Source organism: Scyliorhinus canicula, chromosome 17, assembly GCF_902713615.1.
Source record: "Scyliorhinus canicula chromosome 17, sScyCan1.1, whole genome shotgun sequence".
NCBI lineage: Eukaryota > Metazoa > Chordata > Chondrichthyes > Carcharhiniformes > Scyliorhinidae > Scyliorhinus > Scyliorhinus canicula.
In genome coordinates this window covers 4,719,000-4,745,683 of record NC_052162.1, presented here as the reverse complement: position 1 = coordinate 4,745,683, position 26,684 = coordinate 4,719,000, and the positions used below count along the sequence as shown (strand labels likewise).

Below are 26,684 nucleotides of genomic sequence, written 5' to 3'. Positions count from 1 at the left end.
TATTTTTGGCAGACATTTAATTTAATTAGGTGAGAGCCATTTTATAGAAGAGTTTGTTACAGGTTTAAATGAATTCAGATTAATCCAGCATCAAAAACTGATGATTGATAAATGATTGTGAGCAACTCTTCAGATTAATTTCGCCATTTGTGCCAAGTTTGAAGACTGACACTTGCTAATAATTCATGTCAGAAATCTTTCTATGTTTGGTATGCGTGACGTTTGTTTTGAAAAAACCCCACTTACCAAATCTCACGAGACTAATCCCACTTCAATCAATACCCTACCACAGTTTTAATCCAACCATAATATCGTGAAACTCTTGTGTAAAAGCCGTATCTTCCTGAAATTGCACAACCATCTCCCCAACTGACAATGCCGGTCAAAAACCAAGTCTGTCTGTATCTGGTGACGTGAGGGCCTCCACTATCTCCTTGACAGGAATCTTTCTTTCCGTCTGCATTGCCAGCACAAAACATGTTTCCTGTGACGCTGTATTTGCTGGAGGCTTTGCACACGCTGCGTTCAACATAAGGGATGGTGATTTTCCGTAGCAAATTCGCGGTGGATCCCATACTGACTAGATGTCCCCAGCCGCTAACCGTCCCAAAAGCCTGTTTCATCAGCACCTTTTCAGCAAAGTGTTTCTCCGGGAGACAGATGGGGATGACAAAGGTATTAAACTGTATTGGTGTTTTTAGCAGGATGAGTGCTATGTCGTGATCGTAAATGCTTCGGTTGGCGTTGTACTTTGGGTACAATACCACTCTAACCACTTCATGGTATCTTTCCGTTCCTTCAGTCTTGTTAACATTATGTTCACCTGTTGCAAATTGAGAAGAGAAATGTTAAAAAAGGGCAAGAGTACAAGGAGACGAAACGCAGAATGAGAGAGAGAGAAAGAAAGAGTGGGAAAGAGAAAGTGAGAGAGAACAACAGGCGTACATTTAGGTAGCACCTTTCTCTGCTTCAGTCCCAAACTGCGTTATGGCCAATGAGGTGTTTCTGAAGTAATAATAATAATTTTTATTGTCACAAGCAGGCTTACATTAACACTGCAATGAAGTTACTGTGAAAAGCCCCTAGTCGCCACATTCCAGCGCCTGTTCGGGTACACAGAGGGAGAATTCAGAATGTCCAATTCACCTAACAGCACGTCTTTCGGGATTTGTGGGAGGAAACCGGAGCACCCGGAGGAAACCCACACAGACACGGGGAGAACGTGCAGACTCCGCATAGACAGTGACTCAAGCCGGGAATCGAACCTGGGACCCTGGCTCTGTGAAGCGCCAGCGCTAACCACTTTGCTGCCCAAAGTATAGTCACTGTGGGAAAGTAGAAAATGGAGCAGCCAACTTGCACACAGCAAGGCCCCACAGTACGATAATAACCGGCTACTCTGCTTGGAGAGGGTGGGTGAAGGATAAATATTGGCCAGGTATAACTCCCCTGTACGACCATGAAATAATGACCAGGGGATCTTTTACAGTGCCTCATTTAAAGGACAGCATGCCTGACTGTGCAGCACACTGTGTGCGTTGTGCTGCTTCTCAGGCAGGTCCCTGTTGCCTATTAAATCAACACTTCAGGTCCATATTTGTTCCAGGGTCCAAGCTGAGCAAGGTAATGTAACAGATCCAGGGACCAATGTGGTCAGGCTGGCAGGTTCCCACTTCTAGTTTCTTCAATATTCAGCCCATTGGAGATGGATGCATGGCCAGGCACAGCCAATCGAGTGCACTCACGCAAGGCTGAATGGGGTGCAGAGGTACTGATGTGTCTTGCAGGATATCGCCCTGTGTTTGTTTGGCTGCATTCGCATAGCACTTACCAACAACTACCCGGAATTTCACAGGGTAATAGAAGCAATGAGCGGCTGAAATCACCCACTTCTCATTCAAGATGGTCGCGCCGCAGAACCCTTCCTTCTTGGTATCATCCAGTAACATGACCTTTAACAAGAAGCAGACATATATCATTCAGTCCCAATCCAGACACGTATGTTTTTCATAAAGATTAGGTAAAGGTTACCCAGTGGAGTGGCATGGTGACACGGTGGTTAGCACTGCTGCCTCACAGCGCCAGGGTCCCGGGTTCAATTCCGGCCTCGGGTCACTGTCTATGTGGAGTTTGCACTTTCTCCCCGTGCCTGCGTGGGTTTCTTCCGGGTGCTCCGGTTTCCTCCCACAGTCCAAAGATGCGCAGGTTAGGTGGATTGGCCATGCTAAATTGCCCCATAGTGTCCAAAACGTTAGGTGGGGTTACTGGGTTATGGGAATAGGGTGGGGTCGTGGGCCTAGGTAAGGTGTTCTTTCCAAGGGTTGGTGCAGACCTAATGGGCCGAATGGTCTCCTTCTGCACTGCAGGGATTCTATGATTCTCTCAATGAAACAGTCAGCTGTCTTACTCCACAAAAGCAAAATACTGCAGATGCTGGAATCTGATATAAAAACAGAAAGTGCTGGATAAACACAGCAGGTCTGGTGGTATCTGGCAGGGGGGAACAGAATCCCTCTGGTCATTCCGGAAATGAATAACGAATGATCCTCTGCGGAGCGGAGGAGAAAGCCCCGGCCAATGTTTCAGGTTAATGGCTTTGTCAGAACTCCGTTACTCTGTCCCGTCCGTTGGTAGATTGACAAACGCAGTCCCAGTCACTGGGGGATCTCTGTGACATACAGACATGCAGTGCTCAAATGTCAGTGCTCTGCCCAGTTGTGTCCAGCTGCACTTTGCCCTTCTGTATTATTGAAATGAAATGAAAATCGCTTATTGTCACGAGTAGGCTTCAATTAAGTTACTGTGAAAAGCCCCTAGTCGCCACATTCCGGCGCCTGTTCGGGGAGGCTGGTCCGGGAATTGAACCGCGCTGCTGGCCTGCTTGGTCTGCTTTAAAAGCCAGCGATTTAGCCCAGTGAGCTAACCCTATTATTAAGCTGCAGTAAGTGTTTCCTGCAGCAGTAACACTGCAAACCATTCGCAGGGATTAGGAAGGGTTCAGTACACAAAAGACAACTGGACATTAATGAGCTGTTATTACTTTATATGAATGAAAAGACTGTGGATGCTGGGAATCTGAAATACAAACAGAAAATGCTGGAAAAACACAGCACCCGTGGAGAGAAGCGGAGTTTGCAGGTGTAATTTTACCAAGAGGGTGAGGGAGGTGGAGTGTTGGTGGTAGTGGGGGGTGGGGTGTGGGGGTGGGGGGGGGGGGGGGGGCGGATTGGATGGGGGGGGGGGTGCGTGGAGTGGTACAATGAAAGGCATCCAGATGGGAGCACAATGTGTTCCCACCACTAGGAATATTTCACGTTTCCAGAACGGTGACTGGTAACCAATTAAATCAATTGATTGGATTATTGACAGCCAATTTTCCAGGCGACTGGATTTTCCTGGCATCGACACAGTCCCAAAGCTTTATGGGCAATCTGCCAGATGCATTGAGGTGCCCCCCAGCAGCCTCCCAGGAGGGGTGAGAGAGGAGGTGCAGAGGAGCACCTTCCCTTCCAGGAAATCCATGGCCCAGGGAAGAACAGCTGGTGATACTGGCTGTTCCCGTGATGGCCCTGAAGCCATTACTGGTGGATCCACCCTTCTGATTGCTGGGGCCTGCCTGCCTGGCCTGGCCTGGTACATCCACAATTCTCTTGCGGCCCTTCAAAGGTGGCTCAGGTTGGAGGTTCTCTCCTTTTCCCCTTGTGGTCCAGCAGCAACCCTTCAATCAGTGGCACTGTCAAGGCTGCGGAGCGACTAACCATCTGGTCATGAATCCTACATTCATTAAAATATGAAGACCATACCTGCCAAGGACATTGTCCCTTCAGACATTCTTCACCGCCTACTATTCTGCCATCTTGAGCTGCTTCGGGTTGGATATGGTTGTAGTAGTTGGTTCCTGTGATATTACTGATATTGGAAGCAGCTGTTATATTGCCTCTATATAACTTGTCGGTGATGTTGTCTGGATGAAAGTTGACTGAGGCGGTGCTGTTAGTTTCAGAATCCGGCATCGAATTGGTGTGAAGCGATCGCACTGCATTGATGGCCGCAATTTGGCCGCATGGGTGTTCCACTGTTTAAAACAGAAAGAAATGAATAAACATCTGATGCCCCGCTGTCTCTGTGTAACAGTGTCCGATCTCTGAGCTTCATTCCAAAACAGGAGCAAAATCACGTGGATGCAGAAGTCACCGTTAATTGTGGGGTGGGGGGGGGGTATTAACTGTGCAAATTGACTCCCCCTTCCCTCCACAGTCAGCCACCTCCCCTCCCACCCGGGGAATGTTTCCTGGGGGTGAGAGTGCATCAGGGAGCAATCCCGACAAGGCTCCCTGCCATTTACCCAGTCACCCCCACCCTCGCTCCAGGTCCACTACCTCTGGGCAGAACAATTCAGTCGAAAGAGTCTGTCCAGGCAATCAGTCGGCAGCAATTTGCCAGATGACCATAATGTGGGAAAATAGTTTCATCACTTTGGCAGCAAGGAAAACAAAAACGTAAACAGACAGACCTGAGAGTGGGTCTGTGTGACATAGTACATGGTACAATATGCAAGGACAGCCAGCAATTAGAAGACAAATGGGATGGCCTTTATTGCCAAGGGAAATGGAGTATAAGAGTAGGGGCATCTTGTTACAACTGTATAGGGCATTGGTGCGACCACACCTGGAGTAGTGTGTCCAGATTTGGGTCTCCCTATTTAAGGGGAAGTATAATTGAATTGGAAACAGTTCAGGAAAGGGTTACTAAATTGATTCCTGGGACCTAGGATGGTCTAAATTTTACTTATCACCTACTGAGGTGATCTAAAACCAAGGGACTAGTTTCGGTATAAAATGTCACTCACTTGAAATGGAGATAAGGTGGACTTTGTTTTCTCAGAGGTGATTAATCTTTGCAATTGTCCGTCTCCGAGAGCTGCGGAGACTGAGCCATTGAACATACACAACGGTGAGATAAGCAGCTTAATTAACCGTCGGGGAGTTGAGAGTTATGGGGGTGGGGGTTAGATAGGAAAATGGAGTTAAGGACAAGATTAGGACAACCATGATTCACTGAATTGTGGATCTCGCTCGAGGGATCTACACCTGCTCCTATTTCTTGAGTTCTTAAACCAAAGCAGATGTCTAATGCATCTTTGTTCTGTTTAGACGATGTTTCTCAGTTCTCCATTACTGGGGGTTTTCCTCATCCCATGTCTGGGTCTGTTGTAGAATAACTGATACAGACTGATTGCTGGGATTACTCAACCAATGCATTATCGTCATTTCATGCTTTTTATTAATTTACTGGATGTGGGCATCACTGGCGAGGCCAACATTTAGCGCCCATCCCAAATTGCCCTTGAGATGCTGGTGGTGAGCTACACTCATAAACTGCTTCAGTCCACGTGGTGTAGGTACTGTTATGGGCCAGAGTTTAGAGAACCTCAAAGTGTATCATGGAGGTCACCTGACCCACAACCTTTAATAGATTGTGGTATGGGGAGCACACGGCCCACTCTACAGGTGTGGTACAGCAGAAATGGAAAAGTATTCTTTAAAGCAAAACAATGTTTATTCTATGAACTCAAGTTAACCTTTTTAAAACCTACAGTGAACATCTTAGCAACCATTAATTCAAATACAACCCCCAAAGAATACAACACTAAGTAATCCTTTAGGCTTTCCTTTTAACATCCATAAGACTTAAAACACCTTTTACCAGAAGCACATCAGATTAAAGTCACTACTTAGTTATCATAGAATTTACAGTGCAGAAGTACAGTACAGTACTGTTATTAGTTTTAAATCACCAGGATTGATTTACAGTCTTTAGGTTGCAGAGAGACTCTAATAGACCTTCTGGCTGTGACTGCAGCTGTCCAGCTCTGAAAACGAAACTAAACCACAACCTACAGCAAACAGCCTAAAACAAAAGTAAAAAGCTGACAGACAGCTGAGCTACACCCACTCTCTGACATCACTGCAGTAATAAACACCCATCTCTTAAAGGTACTCTCACTACAGATATTTATATACACACCCATTTATAAACACCCATCTCTGAAAGGTACTGTCACATGACAGTACAGCTGCGGTGCTGTTAGGGAGGGAGTTACAGGATTTTCCCCCAGTGACAGCGAAGGAACGGCCAATATATTCCCAAGCCAGGGTGGTGAGTGACTAGGAGGAGAACCTCTAGGTGGTGTGGTTCACATCTGTCTGCTGCCCTCGTCAAGGGTTATTGTCAAGGATTAGAAAGTGCTGCCTAAGGAGCCTTGGCAAGTTCCTGTGGTGCACCCTGTAGATGGTGCATATGGCTGGCAGTGTGCATGGGTAGTGGAGGGAGTGAATGTTTGCAGAAGGCATCCAATCAAGCGGGCTGCTTTGTCCTGGATGGTGTTGAGCTTCTTGAGTGTTGTTGGAGCAGCACTCATCCAGGCAAGTGGAGAGTGTTCCATTGCACACCTGGCTTGTGCCTTGGAGATGATAGACAGGCTTTGGGGAGTCAGGAGGTTTTGGAGCTTTGAAAGGAGCTTGGCTGGGATTATGGCGTTGAAGGAATAGTAGAGGTGATGGTGCATGTTAATCAGCAGGCAGTTTCCTTGCCCACGTTTGACCAGATGCCATGAGACTTCATTGGGTCCAGCCTAAATTTTGAGGACTTCCCAATGCAACTCTCTCCTAAGCGTATATCACTGTGCCACCATGCCGGTGCGTCAGGACATACCCAGTGATGGTGACGGTGGGATCTGCGACATGATCTCGAAGGTAGGTGACTTCTGGATTGTAGCTAATGTTACCCCACAACTTAAAAAGGGAGGTAAAGAGAAAAGAGGAAATTTGAGACCAGTCAGCCGGACGTCAGTAGTGGGGAAAATTCCACAATCCATTATCAAAGGTTTTATAGCAGATCATTTGGAAAATAGTGGTAGAATCAAATATCGGGCTTTTCACAGTAACTTCATTGAAGCCTACTCGTGAGAATAAGCGATTTTCATTTTTCATTTTTCATATCGTCGTCAGCATGGATTTATGAAAGGGAAATTATGCTCGACAGATTTCTGGAATTCTTCGAGGATGTAATCAGTAGAATTGATGAAGGGAAGCCAACGAGATGCGATTTATTTGGACTTTCAACAAAGTCCCATGTAAAAGATTAGCATGAAAAATTGAAGCGTGTGGGATTGAGATGAATAGGAAACACGATAGCACTGTTGCTTCACAGCGCCAGGGTCCCAGGTTTGATTCCCGGCTTGGGTCACTGTCTGTGTGGATTGTACACGTTCTCCCTGTGTCTGCGTGGGTTTCCTCCGGGTGTTCCGGTTCCCTCCCACAAGTCCCGAAAGACGTGCTGTTAGGTAATTTGAACATTCTGAATTCTCCTTCAGTGTACCCGAACAGGGGCCGGAGTGCGGTGACTTTTCACAGCAACTTCATTGCAGTGTAAGCCTACTTGTGACAATAATAAAGATTATTAGTAAAACTGACTGGCAGACAGGAAACAAAGAAAGTGACTAGTGGGGTACCGAGGGATTGGTGCTGGGACCCTAGTTATTCACAATTTATATTAATGATTTAGATGAGGAACTAAATGTAATATCCCTAAATTTGCAGATGATACAAAGTTGGGTGGGAGGGTGAGCTGTGAGAATGCGGAAATGCTTCAATGTGATCTGGACAAGTTGAGTGAGCGGGCAAATGCATGGCAGATGCTGAATAATGTGGATAAAGGTATCCACTTAGGTAGCAGAAACAGGAAGGCAGACTATTATCTGAATGTCCATTAATTAGGAGAGGGGAATGTGCAATGAGATCTGGGTGTCCTCGTACACCAGTCACTGAAGGTAAGCATGCAGGTCCAGCAGGCGAGGAAGAAGGCAAATGGTATGTTGCCCGTCAAAGCGAGAGGTTTCGAGTACGGGAGCAGGGATGTCTTGCTGCAATTGCCTTGGTGAGGCCACGCATTTGCCACTCAACTTGTCCAGATCACATTGAAGCATTTCCACATTCTCCTCACAGCTCACCCTCCCACCCAACTGTGTATCCCTGGAATATTGTGTGCAGTTTTGGTCTCCTTATCTGAGGGAGGATATTCTTGCTATAGACGGCATGCAAGAAGGCTTACCAGCCTGATTCCTGGGATGGTACTACTGACCTATGAAGAGAGATTGGGCCGGTTAAGATTATATTCACAGAAGAATGAGGGAGAATCTCATATAAACCGATAAAATTCAAACAGGGCTAGACAGGGTAGATGCAGAAAATAAGTTCCTGAAGGTGGGGGTATCCAGCACCAGGGGGGTCATAGTTTAAGGAAACGGGGTAAACCTTTTAGGACTGAGGTGAGGAGAAATGTCTTCACCCAGAGAGCGGTGAATCTGTGGAATCCGTTACCACAGGAAGTAGCTGAGGCCAAAATATTGTCTGGTTTCAAGAAGCAGTTAGGGCTTAGCGCTTGGGGCTAAAGGGATCAAAGGATATAGGGAGAAAGGGGGAACAAGTTACTGAGTTGGATGATCGGCCATAATGAATGGTGGAGCAGGCTCGAAGGGCCGAATGGTGTCCTCCTGCTCCTATTTTCTATGTTTCTATGAATAAAGGAGAACTAGATGGCCAATAATTTCCTCCAATTATATATTTGGAAGGCAAAAGCCATTATCTTCACCCCCCTGTCAGAAAATCCATTTCCTGTTCACTGACTCAATTCCTCTCCATCACAACGGTCTGAGACTGAGCTGGACCGTTTGCACACTTTGTGTCACATTTCACCCTGAGACAAGTGTACGGGTCCTTCCTGTTTATTCTCTTACTTCCCCTTTCTTATATTTTGCCGTTATTATTTTCCATGGATGGTTAATGAACATGTGTCTTTAAGTCAAGCAACAGAGAGGAGTGAGGAATTCAGAAGTTACAGGAGAGAGCACTCTGCTAGTTTAAACAGGAGACCCCAGACTTTTCGGCACCAGAGAAAGAGAGATGGGGTGGGATTCAGTATGATTGATTGGCTGGTGGTCAGTGAATTGACCAAAAGGCCATGCCCTGTCAGGTATCTGGTGGTGATTGGATCCTACCCCAGTCGGATGTTTCTCAGATATCGCAAGGAGAAGTTGAGTCCTAGACACACAAAGACAAGGACCACTCTCTCAATCTTTTTCCAGAAAGGCCATGAGTGCTGTATTTCTAAAACTACAGAGACCTGAATCAATCCACGGCAAATACCTCGAACTGCAAGCAAAGTTTGAAGAGGAGAAAGGTACTGGAAGCACCAATCTGAAACAAAGACTCATTTTCCTTTTACTTATGATTTTTGCCCCTCTCTTCCCCTCGCTGTTTGTCTGTCTTATGTGTGTATGTAGAGGGAGGGGGCAAGTTGACTTGTGGAATTAAGAATTAGATCATCGTTAACCAGTTGTATTTGCTGCAGATTTCATTACAGTTGTCGTTATTAATAAAAAGTTTAAATTGTATTTAAATTTACAAACCTGGTGACTATAATTATTGGGCAGCCAAGGGCCAAAGACTTTGAATGCTTTTCAAAGAATTATTGATGGATTAATTTGTGTTGTGACTCCGGGTCCAGTGCAGCCCAGGTTGCCGTAACACAAGGTTCGCAACACATTCTGCTCCATTACCAAGACAGCCTTCAAACCTGTCAGGACAAGATGTGGTTGAATCGCACTTGAAGAACACGGATACACTTACGAGGAAGCTGTACAACCACATGATGTGAAAGTGAGTTGAAGAACATATTAATAGTGTGAGATAGGGGTGGGAGAACAATAATTCAGGACATAAAGCTGAATGGAGCAGAGGGTTGAATGGCCCTTTTCTGTACTGATACTCAATGAAGCTCTATCTAACAGGATATGATATTGTAGGCTTTACCTTCAGGGATACAGGAGCGTTGATCTGTGTCGAGTTTGTACGTTGGGGCACACACACACTTCACTCCTCTTGTTGCATCGGCTTTGCAGAAATGATGACAATTCCCGTTATCCAAACTGCACAATTTTATTGGCTCTGCAGGAGTATAAAACTATTGTTATGATCCAGATGGGGAAACTATTACCTCATATAACCAAATTTACTGAATGACCCCAAAAAGATGAAATTATCAACTGGATTCCACTTTTTGTAGCTTTTACTTTAAGATCAGTCAGAACTAATACAAATTACATAAAAATGTGGGCAGCACGGTAGCACAGTGATTAGCACTGTTGCTTCACAGCTCTGGGGTCCCAGGTTCGATTCCTGGCTTAGGTCACTGTCTGTGCGGAGTCTGCACGTTTTCCCCGTGTCTGCGTGGGTTTCCTCCGGGTGCTCCGCTTTCCTCCCACAAGTCCCGGAAGACGTGCTGCTAGGTGAATTGGGCATTCTGAATTCTCCCTCTGTGTCCCCGAACAGGCGCCGGAATGTGGCGACTAGGGGCTTTTCACAGTAACTCCATTGCAGTGTTAATGTCAGCCTACTGGTGACACTAATAAAGATTATTATTACTTGCCTGTCCATTCTAATAATAATCTTCATTGTCACAAGTTATTGTGAAAAGCCCCTAGTCGCCACATTCCGGCGCCTGTTCGGGTACACAGAGAGAGGATTCAGAATGTCCAATTCACCTAACAGCACGTCTTTCTGGACTTGTGGGAGGAAACCGGAGCACCTGGAGGAAACCCACATTGACACGGGGAGAACATGCAGACTCCGCACAGACAGTGACCCAAGCCGCGAATCAAACCTGGGACCCTGGCGCTGTGAAGCAACAGTGCTACCCACGGTGCCATCCCGCCGTCCATAAATGATACTTCAAATAAAAAAGGTAAATTTCACTTTAAATTGTCGACTCCCCACACAAATGTGGCACCATCTGCAGTGCAGCAGTCTTTCTAACTTAGCCTCTGGTATATAGGACCTCTCTCCTTGCCACTCAATCGAGTCGGCCCTTGAGTCATGTTGACCAGAAAATAATTCTCATCTAAAGTCCTTGGGTGTGGTTAACACATCTACCAACCCTCTTGCACTTGGGTCAGGTCAGATCTGATGTTGTAACTTTCCACTGTTCCTTCATTTCTAACCACCCAAGCAATAGTAGCTGGTTCACGATCTGATCCTCTGATACGTACTCTCAGCACTTTCACATGCCTGAGTTGTTGACTGCGCTTTCAGGATTCAACTCCACTTCCCCAAGAGCTTCTCGAATTCTATTATTCTTCTTCCTGCCAAACACAAATCTGATCTTTTCACCGAGAGCTCAACTTGTTCCTAAACCATGGGTTTGATAACTGTCTCCTGCAGCAGTGCTTCTTTGTGTCTGCCAGTAACAGAACTAACTTCCTGTTAGTACTGCACCCAGGCGAAGGCTCACCAGGTCATATGGATCAATATTTTTCATTATTCAAGAAAATTACAATGGATTCTTTCACAACTTATACAAACTCTTCAATGTCCTTTTTAAACATCCTTAAATCCAATTCCAGATCCCACAAACAATTTAAAGAAATTATACATTTTCCTTACTGTACTGCTTTTGGGTCAAAGGTTAATAATAATAACCTTTTATTGTCACAAGTAATGAAGTTACTGTGAAAAGCCACATTGCAGCACCTGTTTGGGTAAGTTGGTACGGGAATTGAACCCGCGCTGCTGGCCTTGTTCTGCATCACAAACCAGCTGTCTAGCTCACTGAGCTAAACCAGTTGTCACACTATTTAGTAACTAACAATTGTTATCAAACACCAAAACTCTGGATGCTGGTAATCTGAAATAAAAATTGAAAATGCTGGATATACTCAGCATCTGGGGAGAGAGATACAGAGTTAACGTTTCGTGTCAATGACCCTTCTACAGAACAGTTCTGTAAAAGTGACAATGGACTCAAAACGCTAACTCTGTTTCTCGCTCCACAGATGCTGCCAGACTGCTGAGTTAATCCAGCAATTTTTGTTTTTATTTACTGCTATAGAACATATTTGCCGGTCTGATTAGTAAGTTCACAGATGGTACCAAGGTTGGTGGAATGGCAGATAGTGTTGAGGATTGTTAGAGGATACAGCAGGGCATAGATAGGTTGGCGACTTGGGCAGAGAAATGGCAAATGGAGTTTAATCCAGACAAATGTGAAGTAATGCCTGTTGGTAGGTCTAATATAGAGGGGAATTATACCGTAAATAGCAAAACTCTTAGGAATATAGGAAGTCAGAGAGACCTGGGCGTGCAGGTCCACAGATCTTTGAAAGTGGCACACAAGTGGACAAGGTAGTCAAAAAAGCATACGGAATGCTTGCCTTCATTAGACAGGGCATTAAGTATAAAAACTGGCAAGTCATGCTATAGTTGTAAAGAAACTTGGTCAGGCCGCAGTTGGAATATTGTGCACAATTCTGGTCGCCACACTACCAAAAGGATGTGGAGGTTTTGGAGAGGGTGCAGAGGAGGTTTACCAGGATGTTGCCTGGTCTAGAGGGTGTTATCTATGTGGAGAGGCTAAACAGACTCAGACTGTTGTCATTCGAAAGATGGAGGTTGAGGGGTGACCTGATAGGGGTTTACAAGATTATGAGGAGCATGGATAGAGTGAATGGGCAGGCACTCTTTCCCAGGGTGGAGGGGTCAGTCACCAGGGGCATTGATTTAAGGTCCGTGGGGCAAAGTTTAGAGGAGATGTGCGAGGCAGGTTTTTTACACAGAGAGTGGTGAGTGCCTGGAATGCGCTGCCAAGGGAGATTGTGGAAGCAGATACATTAATGGCGTTCAAAAGGCATCTGGACAAGTACATGGATAGGATGGGTATAGAGGGATACAGCACGAGGAAGTGCTGAGAGTTTTGGCCAAGAGTGGTATCATGGCCGGTTCAAGCTTTAAGGGCCGAATGGCTTTTCCTGTACTGTATTGTTTTTTGTTCTTTGACATGCTAATGTATTCAAAATAATCATTTTTTATATTTCTGATTGCACGGCAGTGAATTTTGCTGGAGTGGCGATCGGCTTGGTTAGATGACCTGTACAACTTCCTGCGATTAGAGAAGATAAAGTTAAGGGGCTCGGCAGTGGGGTTTGAGAAAAGTTGAGGGGCTGTTCATCGCAGTGGTGAGGTGGGGGGGGGTTGAAAAAGGGGAAATATCTGTACAGACTGTATAGTTGATAGCTGGGAAGTATGTTTGCCAGGGCATTTAGTGCTGTAAACTGTTTTGATACGTGTTTGGAATAAAATACTTTTAAACAAAACAAACATGTGGTGCATCCACTAAAGAAATTATCCTCCTTGTTTTCTTACCTATTTCACAGTTTTTTCCTTGAAACCCTGGTCTGCACCAACAGGAGTAGGAAGCGATGCTATCCTTACATTCACTTTCGTTTTGGCAAGGATCAGATTCGCATTGGTTACCATCTGAAAATAAATCATCAGCTGCAATATCAGTCCAGACCTCCAGCCACCAGAGAATTCTTAATCTTGGGGAAATACCATGGATGGAATTTAGGAGCAAAGACAATGAGATTGATTCCAAATCCGTCTAAACTGAAGGAGCCGTGATAACCTGGGACAGTTCGATACGCAGAACATCTTTAAACCGGAACCAATGACTTTATGTAAATTACTGAGCTGCGATGGGGTCGACAACTTCAATATTTTGCCCAGCCCTAAATACCAAGAGAGAAGAGAAACCTTGAGAGAACGCCCTTCTTCAGAAAGAGAGGGAGGCAGAATGTGGGTAATTACAGACCCATTAACTAAACGTCTATCATTGGGAAATTGTTAGGATCCATTATCAAAGAAGTAATATCAGGATGTTTGGAAAGTCAAAACGTTATCCATCAGAGTCAGCGTGGTTTTATGAAGAGCAAATCATGTTTGACTAATTTGCTAGAGTTCCTCGAAGATAATGCAAGAAAAGTGGATAATGGGGATCCTGTAGATGTAGTATATCTGGACTTCCGGAAGGTATTTGATAAGGTGCCGCACAGAAGGTTAATTCACAAGGTTGGATCACATGGGATTGGGGGTAATTTATTAGCTTGGATAGAAGAATTGCTGATGGACAGAAGACAGAGAGTCGGGATAAATTTTTCTGGATGGCAAGTTGTAACCAGAGGGGTCTCACAGGGTTTGGTCCTTGGGCTCCAGCTATTTACAATCTATATTAATGGCTTGGATACAGGGATAGAAGGTACCATAGCTAAAGTTGCACACAACACAAACATAGGTGGGACAGTAAGTTGCAATGAGGAAATAAGAACCTTACAAATAGATATAGATAGGTTAGGAGAGTGGGCCAATATGTGGCAGATAGAGTTTAATGTGGCTAAGTGTGAGGTCATGCATTTTGGTCGAAAAAATGGAAAGGCAACTTATTATCTAAATGGGGGGCGAATTCGGGGAGCTCCGATGCAGAGGGATCTGGGTGTCCTCGTGCATGAGTCACAGAAAACTGGCATGCAGGAACAGCAGATAATAAGGAAAGCAAATGGAATGTCGCCATTTCTAGCTAAAGGAATTGAGTACAAAGGTAAAGAAGTAATGTCAAGGCATTGGTGAGATCACACCTGGAGTATTGGGCACAGTTTTGGTCCCCTTATTTGAGGAAAGATGTAGCGGTATTGGAGGCAGTTCAGAGGAGGTTCACTAGGTTGATTCCAGAGATGAGGGGTTTGTTGTCTGAGGAGAGATTGAACAGTTTAGGACGATACTCTCTAGAGTTTAGAAGAATGAGGGGAGATCAAATTGAGGTATACAAGATGATAAAAGGTGTTGATAAAGTAGACGTGGAGCTGATGCTTCCTGTTGTGGGGCATCTCAGGATAAGAGGTAGCAAATTTAAAACGGAGTTGAGGAGAAACTACTTCTCCCAAAGGGTTGTGAATCTGTAGAATTCGTTACCCCAGAGTGCAGTGGAGGCAATGAGTAAACTTAAGGAGGAATTAGACAGATTTTTAATTGATAATGGGTTGAAGGGTTATAGAGAATGGGCAGGATGGTGGAGTTAAGGCCAGGATGAGATCAGCCATGATCGAATGGTGGAGCAGATTCGATGGGCCGAATGGCCTAATTCCACTTCTATACCTTATGAACTTATGATGAATGAGAAGACTAACTTCTAGCATCAGAAAACAGAGAGAGGAGAGAAGGACTGTAGACATTTGAAGTTAACGTTTGTAAAAGGTTCAATAGGCCAGATCGAAAAATGATGTGGGAGATGTAAATGGTGAGAGATTGCCGAGCTCTGCGGCGCAGAGGGATCTGGGTGTCCTAGTGCATGAATCACAAAAAGCTGATATAGCAAGTAGTTAGGAAAGCGAATAGAATTTTAATGTTTATTGTGAGGGGAATGGAATATAAAAGTAGATAGATCATGCTTCAGTTATACGGGACATCGGTGAGATCATATCTGCTAAACTACAGTACTGGTCTCCTTATTTAAGGACGGATGTAAATGCATTGGAAACAGTTCAGAAAAGCTTTACTGGACTAATACCTGGGATGGGCCAGTTGCCTTGTAAGGAGAGGGTGGACCGACGAGGCGTGTATCCGCTGGAGTTTCAAAGACTAAGAGGCGACTTGATTGAAATGCACAAGGTCCAGAGGGGCCTTGAAGAGGTGGATGTGAAGAGGATGTTTCCTCTTGCAGGAGAATCTAAAACTAAGAGCCACTGTTGAAAAGTGAGGGTCCAATAAAGGGAAAGATTCGCAGTCTAAAGCTATTGAGCCTAATGCTGAGTGGAGAGAGCTGTAACATGCCCAATCGAAGATGAGGTGTTGATCCTCCAGTTTACACTGGGCTTCACTGGAATCTTCCAACCGGCCAAGGATGAACATGAGAGTAAGGTGCCAAGTTGAAATGGCGAGTGGCAGGAAGGTTGGGGGTCATGCTTGCAGACATGGCAAAGGTGTTTCTCAAATTGGCCTTCCAGACAGTGTTTAGTCTCCTCAATGTAGAGGATATTGCATTGACAGCAACGAATACAGTCAACTAAATTGAAGGAGGTGCAAGTGAAATGCTGCTTTACACAAAAGGAGTGTTTGGAGCCCTGGATGGTGAGGAGGGAGGAGATAAAGGAAACCATCATTGATTGCCATCTGGTTCATTAGAGTCATAGAGGTTTACAGCATGAAAACAGGCCCTTCGGCCCAACTGTCCATGACGCCCAGTTTTTACCACTGAGTTTGATCCAATTGCCTGAATTTGCCCTTCAGAGAAGGAAATCTGCCATCCTCACCTGGGTCTGACCTACATGTGACTCCAGTCCACAGGAATGTGACTGACTCTTAACTACCCTCTAAAAAGACTCAGCAATCATGTTGTTTAAGGGCAATTAAGGATGGGCAACAAATGCTGGCCTTGCCAGCAATCCCCATATTCCATGAAAGATTACATTTTTTTAAACTCCAGGGCCTGGATTTTGCACATGCCGGGCTCGCTCAGCGGGCAGGATCGGAAGTGGTGCATTTTCCATTTCTGTCCGAGAACATGCCTGGACATTGGCACAGGGAAGGAAGCAGGGGGCAAGAGCGACACGGACACAGGCCCTGAGGGATCCCAGTGCAAGCTATCAAGGTGGCTGAGTCAGATCGGAGGAGGCACAGGGAGCTCTCCAGAAACCACGGCAGCAGCACCCAGTGGACACACCGGGCAGGAGGGCAATGCAGGTGGACACAGCGCCAACATTTTCGGATGAGTGCCTGTGTGCTTGCGTGGAGGCAGGGGGTGCCGCGTGGGACACATTTATGCCACAGGACGGCGAGAGGAGGCCAACGCAACAAACGAAGAAGGCCAGGGCAGGGATTGCCACTCAGGTCAGCGGGCATGACACAGTGCACCACCCATGGATACAGTGCCGGATGAGGTTTGGTGATCTGCTCCAGGCAAGGGTGAGTATAGAGTTGGCTTGCTCACGTGTGGAGATGTCTGAAAGGGTGACTAGCCTTAGCGGCCCTCAGGGGGTGTAGGAAACAGAGTAACAGAAGCCACATGTGCTAAGATCAGAGGCCCTGGATTCATCTGAGGGTCAGGTCAGCAAAGAGGCCGGGAAAATCAAGGCGGCTCGCAGTGGTGAAGGGTCAGGGTGGGGGTGGAGGGACACAATGTGGTGTTGCAGGTTGACGGTTGAGCAATGAATGGATCTTTGGAACTGAGGAGAAGAGAAGCCACAATAACACTGAGCTCTCAGCAATCGGTATTGGGGTGACCAACCCTGTAATCCTCATCAGATATGCGATGCTTATGTAGTTACATTGTATATGTTGTGTTGCCCTATTATGTATTTTCTTTTATTCCCTTTTCTTCCCATGTACTTAATGATCTGTTGAGCTGCTCACAGAAAAATACTTTTCACTGTACACGTGACAATAAACAAATCCAATCCAATCCAATCCAATGGACGCCCTGGAGCTCGATTGCAAGCATGAAGTAAAATCCTTAGGTTGTGGTGAGGCAGGTATGTGATAAATGTACGACACTGCTATATATTATATTTTATAAAGTTTGTTCTAACATGAAAGATAACTATTGGTCAGAGTCATCACTCCCAGGGTGAAGTATCCTTTCCTCATGGTTTTACAAATTGAAATGTTTTTGGGGGGTTTCTTGTTGGGGATCCTAATATAAATTGTGGTCTGGTCGGGTACCCTAACAGGCGCCTCGGAGGAAGGTAAGAATCCAGAGGACAGAAGCGGGACAGGCGGCGAGCGAGGAGAATATGTGCAAAGATGTGCAGGTTAGGTGGATTGGCCATGATAAATTGCCCTTAGTGTCCAAAATTGCCCTTAGTGTTGGGTGGGGCTACTGGGTTATGGGGATAGGGTGGAGGTGTTGACCTTGGGTAGGGTGCTCTTTCCAAGAGCCGGTGCAGACTCAATGGGCCGAATGGCCTCCTTCTCCACTGTAAATTCTATGATAATACTATGATAATATGGGGTCGTCACATTCCTGATAACGACTTTGGAAAAAGCGCCCCCAGTGATTTAGCAATAACAAAGTCACTATGATGCTGTTGATATTAGTCAAACCCCAGCACGGGCATTAACCCTGCGTGATGAGTGATAATACTAATCAATTGCTTCCCTCCCTCAGGTGAGCCATCGACCAGAGCCAATCGGGAACCCCCAGGACCCCCATTGACACCAGAGGAAGCGCTAATGACGGATCCACCCCGTGTCACACCCTCTCTCTGCACCAATCACCGAAGCCGATACAGGCAGGTGTGTGGTGCACAATGGTGGCCGCACACCACACTCGCACATGGAGCTGGGGGAGGCAGAGATAGCCTAGAACACATGGAGCTGGGGGAGGCAGAGATAGCCTAGAACACATGGAGCTGGGGGAGGCAGAGATAGCCTAGAACACATGGAGCTGGGGGAGGCAGAGATAGCCTAGAACACATGGAGCTGGGGGAGGCAGAGACAGCCTAGAACACATGGAGCTGGGGGAGGCAGAGATAGCCTAGAACACATGGAGCTGGGGGAGGCAGAGACAGCCTAGAACACATGGAGCTGGGGTAGGCAGAGACAGCCTAGAACACATGGAGCTGGGGGAGGCAGAGACAGCCTAGAACACATGGAGCTGGGGGAGGCAGAGATAGCCTAGAACACATGGAGCTGGGGGAGGCAGAGATAGCCTAGAACACATGGAGCTGGGGGAGGCAGAGATAGCCTAGAACACATGGAGCTGGGGGAGGCAGAGATAGCCTAGAACACATGCCCAAAATCTTCTTGAGCCAACTTTCAGTACTGATGCCGCCCAAAACGATTGCGTGGAAATTCAGGCCCAGATCACAGCTCACTGCATAAAAAACTTCTTCCTCATGTTGCCTCTGGCCTTTTTCCAATACCTCAATTCAGTTTCCTCTGGTTACTGAACCCTCGGAACTAGAACCAATTTCTCCTGGTTTAAGGCAGAAGCAGCAGGCTCGTCGCTGTAGCAACCATTCTCCTCTTAAAATATGTTTATCAAAACTAAAGTGTAAAGACAAGATTGGTCCATGCTTTGGATGAAGTATTATGTGTTTCAGGGAAACTCATTCCTAATTCTGGGAAAAATTCAAACTTAAGTTGTATTTGTCAATGAGGGGTCAATGTGGGGTCAATGAGGGGTCGACGTGGGGTCGATGTTTAATAATTATCATATTGTTCAGGACAGGAGAAAATAGACACTTGTTGAAATTAATATTTTTCTGATGGTTGCCTCGCACTTCAGTTCATCAAAAGTTAACATTAAAAAGTTATTATAAAACTCTTACCTATATATTTATTCCAAAATTCAATCTGGAAAAATAAAATAAAATTAATTGTTGCATGGATATATATTTCGAATTTAGAAATAATTCCGATCTACTCCCGGTGAGCGGGACTCCCGGTGAGAGGGAATCCCGGTGAGGGGGACTCCCAGTGAGAGGGACTCCCGGTGAGAGGGATCCCGGTGAGCGGGGGCTCCCGGTGAGAGGGATCCCGGTGATGCGGACTCCCGGTGAGGGTGACTCCTGGTGATAGGGCTCCCGGTGAGGGGGACTCCTGGTGAGCGAGATTCCCAGTGAGGGGGGCTCCCGGTGAGAGGGAATCCCGGTGAGGGGGGCTCCCGGTGAGAGGGACTCCTGGTGAGAGGGATCCCGGTGAGGGGGGCCCCCGGTGAGGCGGAGTCCCGGTGAGGGTGACTCCCGGTGAGGGGGCTCCCAGTGAAAGGGATCCCGGTGAGGGGGGCTCCCGGTGAGGGGGGCTCCCGGTGAGGCGACTCCCGGTGAGGGGGGCTCCTGGGGAGGGGGCTCCCGGTGAGGGGGGCTCCCGGTGAGGGGGATTCCCGGTGAGGGGGGCTCCTGGTTAGGGGGGGCTCCCGGTGAGGGGGGGCTCCCCGTGAGAGGGATCCAAAAGAAGGTCCTAGAAAGGAGAAGAAACATGGGAGGACTGGCCCTCCCGAGCCTACAGTTCTACCAATGGGCGGCCACAGCAGAAACATGGGTTAAGGACCCGGGAGCAGAGTGGGTGAAGATGGAAGAGAGTTCCTGCACAGGGACATCCCTCCGAGCCCTAGCCACAACCGCTCTCCCATCCACCCCACCCCACCCCTCCGCACCCCCAGCCAAATAATCGAGGAGCCCAGTGGTAGTAACCACGCTCTGGATGTGGTACCAAATGAAGCAACACTTTGGCCTAACCAAAATGTCCGTCATGGTCCCTGTCTGCAACAACCACAGGTTCAGTCTCGCCACCTTCAAGAGGTGGAGACAGGATGGGGGGACTGGCTGTCCGACCTGACAGAATTTCTCAGGCTGGAGAAAATAAAATTTGACATCCGTATGTGGGATGAGGGCTCGCACAGGAGCTGGAAACCGTTCACCAACCTGTTCCAAGACCTGTTCATAGCCAGTAGGTTCATTGGTGGTGGTGGTGGTGGTGGTGGGGGTGGGGGGGGGGGGGGGGGAGAGGAGAGAGAGGAGGGGCGAGGGAGACATGGGTGAGCCATTGGGCAAAGAAAGGGGGTAGAGAATGGGGGCGAGTGGGGGAACAGAGATGTTGGATGGACGGGGGGGGGGGGGGGGGGGGGACCATCTATTGGAGAAAGAAGGCCCACTTGGGAACATAGAGGGACTTAGAGAGGATTGAGGATTTTGAAGAAATTCATTACAAAACTCTGTTAGCCTCCATACCAATACATTCTATCGTAATGAATAAATGATCTCCAGACCAATTTTAACAATGTTAGCCACTGAATTAACTTTGCATCATTTGTTGCTGTTCATGTATGTTACATAGATACAGAGAAGATAGGAGCAGGAGGAGGCCTTTTGGCCCTTTGAGCATGCTCTGCCATTAATCACGATCATGGCTGATCATCCAACTCAATAGCCTAATCCTGCTTTCTCCCCATAGCCTTTGATCCCATTCTCCCCAAGTGCTATATACAGCTGCCTCTTGAATATATTCAAAGTTTTAGCCTCAATTACTTCCTGTGGTAATGAATTCCACAGGCTCACCACTGTTTGGGTGAAGAAATGTCTCCTTATCTCTGTCCAAAATGGTTTACCCTGAATCCTCAGACTGTGACCCCTGGTTCTGGACACACCCATCATTGGTAACATCTTCCCTGCATCTACCCTGTCTAGTCCTGTTAGAATTTTATACGCCTCTGTGAGATCCCCCCTCATTCTTCTGAACTCCAGCGAGGACAAACCCAACCTAGTCAATCTCTCCTCATATGACAGTCCCACCATTCCTGGAATCAGTCTGGGAAACCCAGTCTGGTTACTCTCAATTTTGTAAAACTTACTGTGAGATCCTTGTTTTCAAATATTTCTCGTGCTTCTTCAAATGAACATCTTTCCTCAACACATTCCCTTTCCATGTTATCTGCTTTGAGCTCTTCTGCAAAACTATTGGCTCGTTTCAGCCTCTTAAAGATGTTGTTTGCTTCATCGTTGTGGAGAAAAACTGAAATGAATTGAAAACAAAAGTTGAACCGAGTATTGGGACTTCTGTGAGTGTGTGTCAAGTTCTCAAACTCCTGCTCGCCTCTCTACAGCCTGATGGAATTGAGACAAAACCGAACAATGTGAAGTGAAACACTTCATAAGTGCAGTGAGGAGACACAGCATAAAATAAATGGTGCAAGATTAAACGCATTGCAGGAAGAGAGAAACCTGGGAGCTGAGCATGCACAAATCATTGTACGAGGCAAGACAATTAGAGAAAGCTGTTAAAAAGGTTATTGCGATCTTTGACTTTATTAAAAGTTCAATTTTACATTTGTGTAACTGGGTGGGTTTTGAATGAATTAAAATCTTGTCCAAAAACAAAGTTCTGCAACTTTCTGCTAAGAGACACAAATCTGGTTTCAATTAAACAGGTAATCTGGTATCAATGAAACAGATTTCATATCTTGTTGCAAATTGGAATAATGCTTTACCTGGTAAGTACAATGGCCTCGTGCTTGCTGATCGACTGTATCAGGTACTAAGCTTAAGTAGACAATGGTTTATAATGTAGGATGGAAAGTCCCAGCGGCATGCCCCGCATTCTGATTTATCTTTAAGGGGTAGCTAACGGGACTTTGCTGCACGAGATCAGCTGGGTGGTAGGGTATTCTTGATAAGACACATTATATATGGTTGCAATGGTGCATCCTCACCTCTCATTCTTGTGGTGACATACTGACTGAGCTGGTTGTCAGCGCAACATTCAAACTGAAGTCTAATTGCTGACTATGCAGCAAAATAACTGAGCCCATTATCAACGTGTTCCCATTACCCTGTCCAAACACAGATTGGCAAACACCAGGTTCTAATACCGACCAATGATTTGGACAGACACTTTGCAAAAATTTGCAATCATCTTCAGCCAGAAGCAGGGCCGGCTCAAGGCACCGGCAACTCGGGCAGTCGCCCGGGGCGTCATGTGCTAGGGGGCGCCAGAGACTCGGGTCCCGCGCATGCGCAGTTGGGCCGGTGGGCCGGTGCCAACCAGCGCATGCGCGGTGGCCGCCCTCCCCCAGGGCGGCCCCCTCGGCTCGGTCCGCTCCCCCGCTCGGTCCGCCGCCCCCTCGGGTCCGCCCCCCCCGCCCCCCCCTCGGGTCCGCCCCCGCCCCCCTCGGGTCCGCCCCCCCCCTCCGGTCCGCCCCCCCCCGTCTCCCCCTCGGCCCCGCCCCCCAAGGGCGCCGAAGTTCAGCTTGCCCGGGGCGCCAGCAACCCTAGGGCCGGCGCTGGCCAGAAGTGCCGAGTGAATGATTCATCTCAACCTCCTGTTGGGACCCACAGCATCACAGATGCCAGTCTTCAGCCAAATCGATTCACTCCACGGGATTTCAATAAACAGTTGAAGGCACTGGTACTGCAAAGGCTAGGTAATCAGGTGGAATTCCAGCAATAATACTGAAGATGTGCTTCGGAACTTGCTGCCCCTCGCCAAGCTGTTCCAGTACAGCTACAACACTGGCATCTAACCCGGCAATGTGGAAAATTGCCCAGGTCCTGTACACAAAGAGTTGGACAAATCCAACCCACCCAATTACCACCCCATCAATCTACTCTTGACCATCAACAAAGCGATGGAAGGTGTTGATATTATTACTATCGTGGAGACATGGCTGAGGAAGGGATTGACTGACGGTTCAATAATTCTGGGTATAGAATCTTCAGGCGAGATGGGGTGGTGGGCTATGAAAGAGGAGGTGTTGTCACAGTATTGATCAAGGAATCAATTGCAGCAGCGAGGAGCAGTGATATCTTAGCAGGCTCGTCAATTGAGGCCATGTGGGTAGAACTTCAAAATAAAAAGAGGTCAGTCACATTTCTGGGATGTACTATCGGCCCCTAAGCAGTCAGGAAGAAATAGAAGAGCAGAAATACAGGCAAATCTCAAAGAAATGTAAAAATAATAGGGTAAGAATAGTAGAGAATTTCAACTTTGCCAATATTATTTGGGTCAGGCAAAGTGGGAAAGGCTTGGATGGGGCCAGAATTCTTCAAAAGCATCCAGGAGAGGTTATTGAGCCAACATGTAGAAAGCCCGACAAGAGAGGAGATGGTACTGGACATAATTTTGGGGAATTAAACCAGTTACAGGCAGTAAAGGTGTCAGTAGGGGGGCATTTTGGTGATAGCAGCGCTAAGATTTTTAGTTATAGAAAAGGACAAAGATAATAATCTTTATTGTCACAAGTAGGCTTACATTAACACTGCAATGAAGTTACTGTGAAAAGCCGCTTTTGGCCGGGAATAAAGGGTCTGAATTGGGGGGGGGGGGGGGGGGGGGGAAGGCCAATTTGTATAGGATAAGACAGGATCTGGCGAAAGTGCACTGGTAGCAACTACTTGGAGGAAAATCCACATCAGTTGTTATGATCGAGATGATGGTATAACTGGACGGGAAGATCCCAGAATGGAACCATGGCTCAAAAGACCTCAACATTTATTTTATGAAACATGGAGGAACAGTGTCACAGGACCACTAATTATTTTTAACAACAAAAAAACCATATTTATTAAACATGGAAAAATCGGATTATAATATAATGCTCATTTACTACCCCCTTATCTTAACCAATAGATAAAGATTCACATCGATTACAGAGTGCAACTTAAGCTACAATGGTCTGATTAACACAAAAAGTCCCTTTTAACTGCCCAGGATGACTGTGGTCAAATACAAGCACCCTGCTCTGAAACCAAGTTAGTATCTGTGGAATTCTCTTCACAATCCACACTGATGATCATCACATAAGAGTTGCCAAACTCCACTCCCAAAATCACGCTTTAAATTCTCCTATCATTACAATGCTTCCTCTTGGCGCTTTGTATCCCAAAATCTAGTCCAGGTTTTGAAAATGACTCTTTCAAACAAAGTTCATGCTCCACTTTTAACAGCAAATCCAGTCCAGAATTTACACCGCCCCCTTTAAGATTTCTTTCGGTTAACAAAGTCCGAGATCCAGCCAACATGTTCCACCATTATTCAAATAACGGCCAGGGGCTATCGGCCACGCTGCACTCGAAAAGCAGAAAGTTGTGGCGTAACTTGGCCGGTAAATGACCCTGCTCCCAGGATCACTTTCAGCCCCCCAAATAACTACAACCCCCCCCCCCCCCCCCCCGAAATCACCCTCCAAGCTGGTAAATGGAAAGGGTCACTCACTTTCCCACTTCCCCTCAGTATCCATTGCATCAGCTTCCCCTTTTTCAAAAGGAGTACTAAACAACACCCATGTGGCTTCCGGCTGAGGAGTCGAGTCATTCCAAGGAGGCCGCTGCATTCGACTTCAATCTCGCTAATGAGATTGAAATAAATGCAAATTAGGGTGAATGATAATCTCGCCACCTTTGGGCGATATCCGGAACTCGCTATCGGGAGCGGGTCAGGTGAATCGCAAAAATGATTGGAGCGAATCTCGATTTTGCCCTTACCCTCTATTCACCCGATGTGCCCAGGTCTGTGTCTGCCGCAAAGCACGCCCAATGAGAATGATCATGAAGCCGTTAAATTATTGTTGAACTCCTTACTAGTTTGCTGGTATCCTTCTGTAAAGGGAACTTGCAATCCTTATCTGGTCTTGGCCTATATGTGTCTCCTGTTTGACAACATATGGCTCACACTAAGCGTCCCTCTTCAAGTGATCTACTTTGATACAACAAGCAGTGACCAGTAACAGGCCACAAATGTCAGTTTTCCCAATGTCACCCACACCCACACCGCACAAGTGAGCCGCTTCCCAAGAAATCCAACAGTGAGTTCCAAACTCTCGATTGACCCACTCGGTGTGGGGCCTCTCCTTCGTCACTATGTTGTGGTCTAGACCCCCGACAAAGACAGGACAAGAGGTGGTGGGGGGGGGGGGGGGGGGGGGGGGGGGGGGTAAATAGTTTTGGAAAAGGTTGGTGAGAAAGGAAAATATCACCCTCGGTCATCAGGTTAAACAAAAAATCTTTCCAAAAAAATCCCGAAGCCTGTGGGGGGTTTTTTCCCATTGAGTTTTGCTCCCTCAGAAGAAGCGAACGTGAAATTTACGTACCTTCGCAGTCACTGAACTTGACGAGACCAAGAAGACTAACAATTAATAGCAAGTAGATTTCTGCCATGATCCTCTCTTTGAAAATAGAAATTTAATGCATGAGGTAAATGTAAGGTAGCAGACAAACAGTTCAATGATTAGCCACAGAGTCCATGCACTTTGCTGGTCTCTATTTACCATCCAACTTACTGAGTGACCTGGTTCAAATCCAAATCTCTTGACAACTTGTGGCCAAACCTGGAAACAACAGCGTACAATACGAGGAAATAATTGGTTAATCAGGATTCTACATGTTAATATTTGCAAACTTTGAAACCCATCGATTTTTAGGGGGAGGCAGAGTTTTGAATCATGTATGAAATAATGAGGACAGGACTCTCTGTTTGTAAAGGTTATTGGGTATTTGTTGAACCAAATGCAAGTTTGTTTTTATTCGTTCATGGGGTGTGGGCACGCTGGCTGATCCAGCATTTATTGCCCAATCCTAAATGCCCTTGAGGGGGCAGTTGAGAGTCAACCACATTACATTGGATCTGGAGTCACATGTAGACCAGACCAGACCAGGTAAAGTCGGGAGATTTCCTTCCCTAAAGGACATTAGTGAACCAGATGGGTTCATGGTCATTATTAGGCTTTTGATTCCAGATTTCCTTTTATTTAATTCAGATTTCACCATGTGCAGTGGCGGGATTTGAACCTGGTTCCCCAGAGCATTACTCTGGGTCTCTGGTTTACTGGTCCACTGACAAGACCACTATGTCACCGCCTTCCCTGTTTTATCCTAAACTTTATTAACTAAAACACAAACTCCGGTACTTTGGCTTCACATCAATTTTCTGTTTCTAAAACCCCTTGCTCTTATGTCAACTACAATATTTAGAAATTAATTCCATGTGGTAACTTGCACAGTCCCAGTCGCCGCGGAAATTGTCGCGGGCGGGAAGGAAAAATCGACGGACCATTTAAAAATCCGTTGACCTCGTGTGGGAATTTATGGTGTTGAATCGGGCGCAACCGGATAATTCCACTCCATAGGTTTAATAGAGAAAGCAGGCAGCATAATCAAAGACCCCTCCCACCGCTTACTCACTCTTCCAACTACTTCCATCGGGCAGGAGATACAGAAGTCTGAGAACACGCACAAACAGACTCAAAACCTTCTTTACCGCTGTCACCAGACTCCTAAATGACCCTCTTATGGACTGACTTCATTAACA

The 26,684-nt window shown here is 46.5% G+C and overlaps 1 protein-coding gene across 1 annotated transcript; it reads right to left on the bottom strand.

Annotated features, from left to right (window-relative positions):
- f9b (coagulation factor IXb) lies at positions 1–25,674 on the bottom strand. The gene is made up of 8 exons (XM_038775913.1): positions 25,468–25,674; positions 21,235–21,395; positions 19,214–19,238; positions 13,257–13,370; positions 9,873–10,007; positions 3,804–4,075; positions 1,832–1,952; positions 1–823 (listed from the first exon to the last, which is right to left on the bottom strand). Exons 1-8 carry the CDS (start codon positions 25,532–25,534, stop codon positions 276–278), a joined length of 1,443 nt encoding a protein of 480 aa, XP_038631841.1. The 5' UTR covers positions 25,535–25,674; the 3' UTR covers positions 1–275.
- Positions 25,675–26,684: the final 1,010 nt, after the last annotated feature.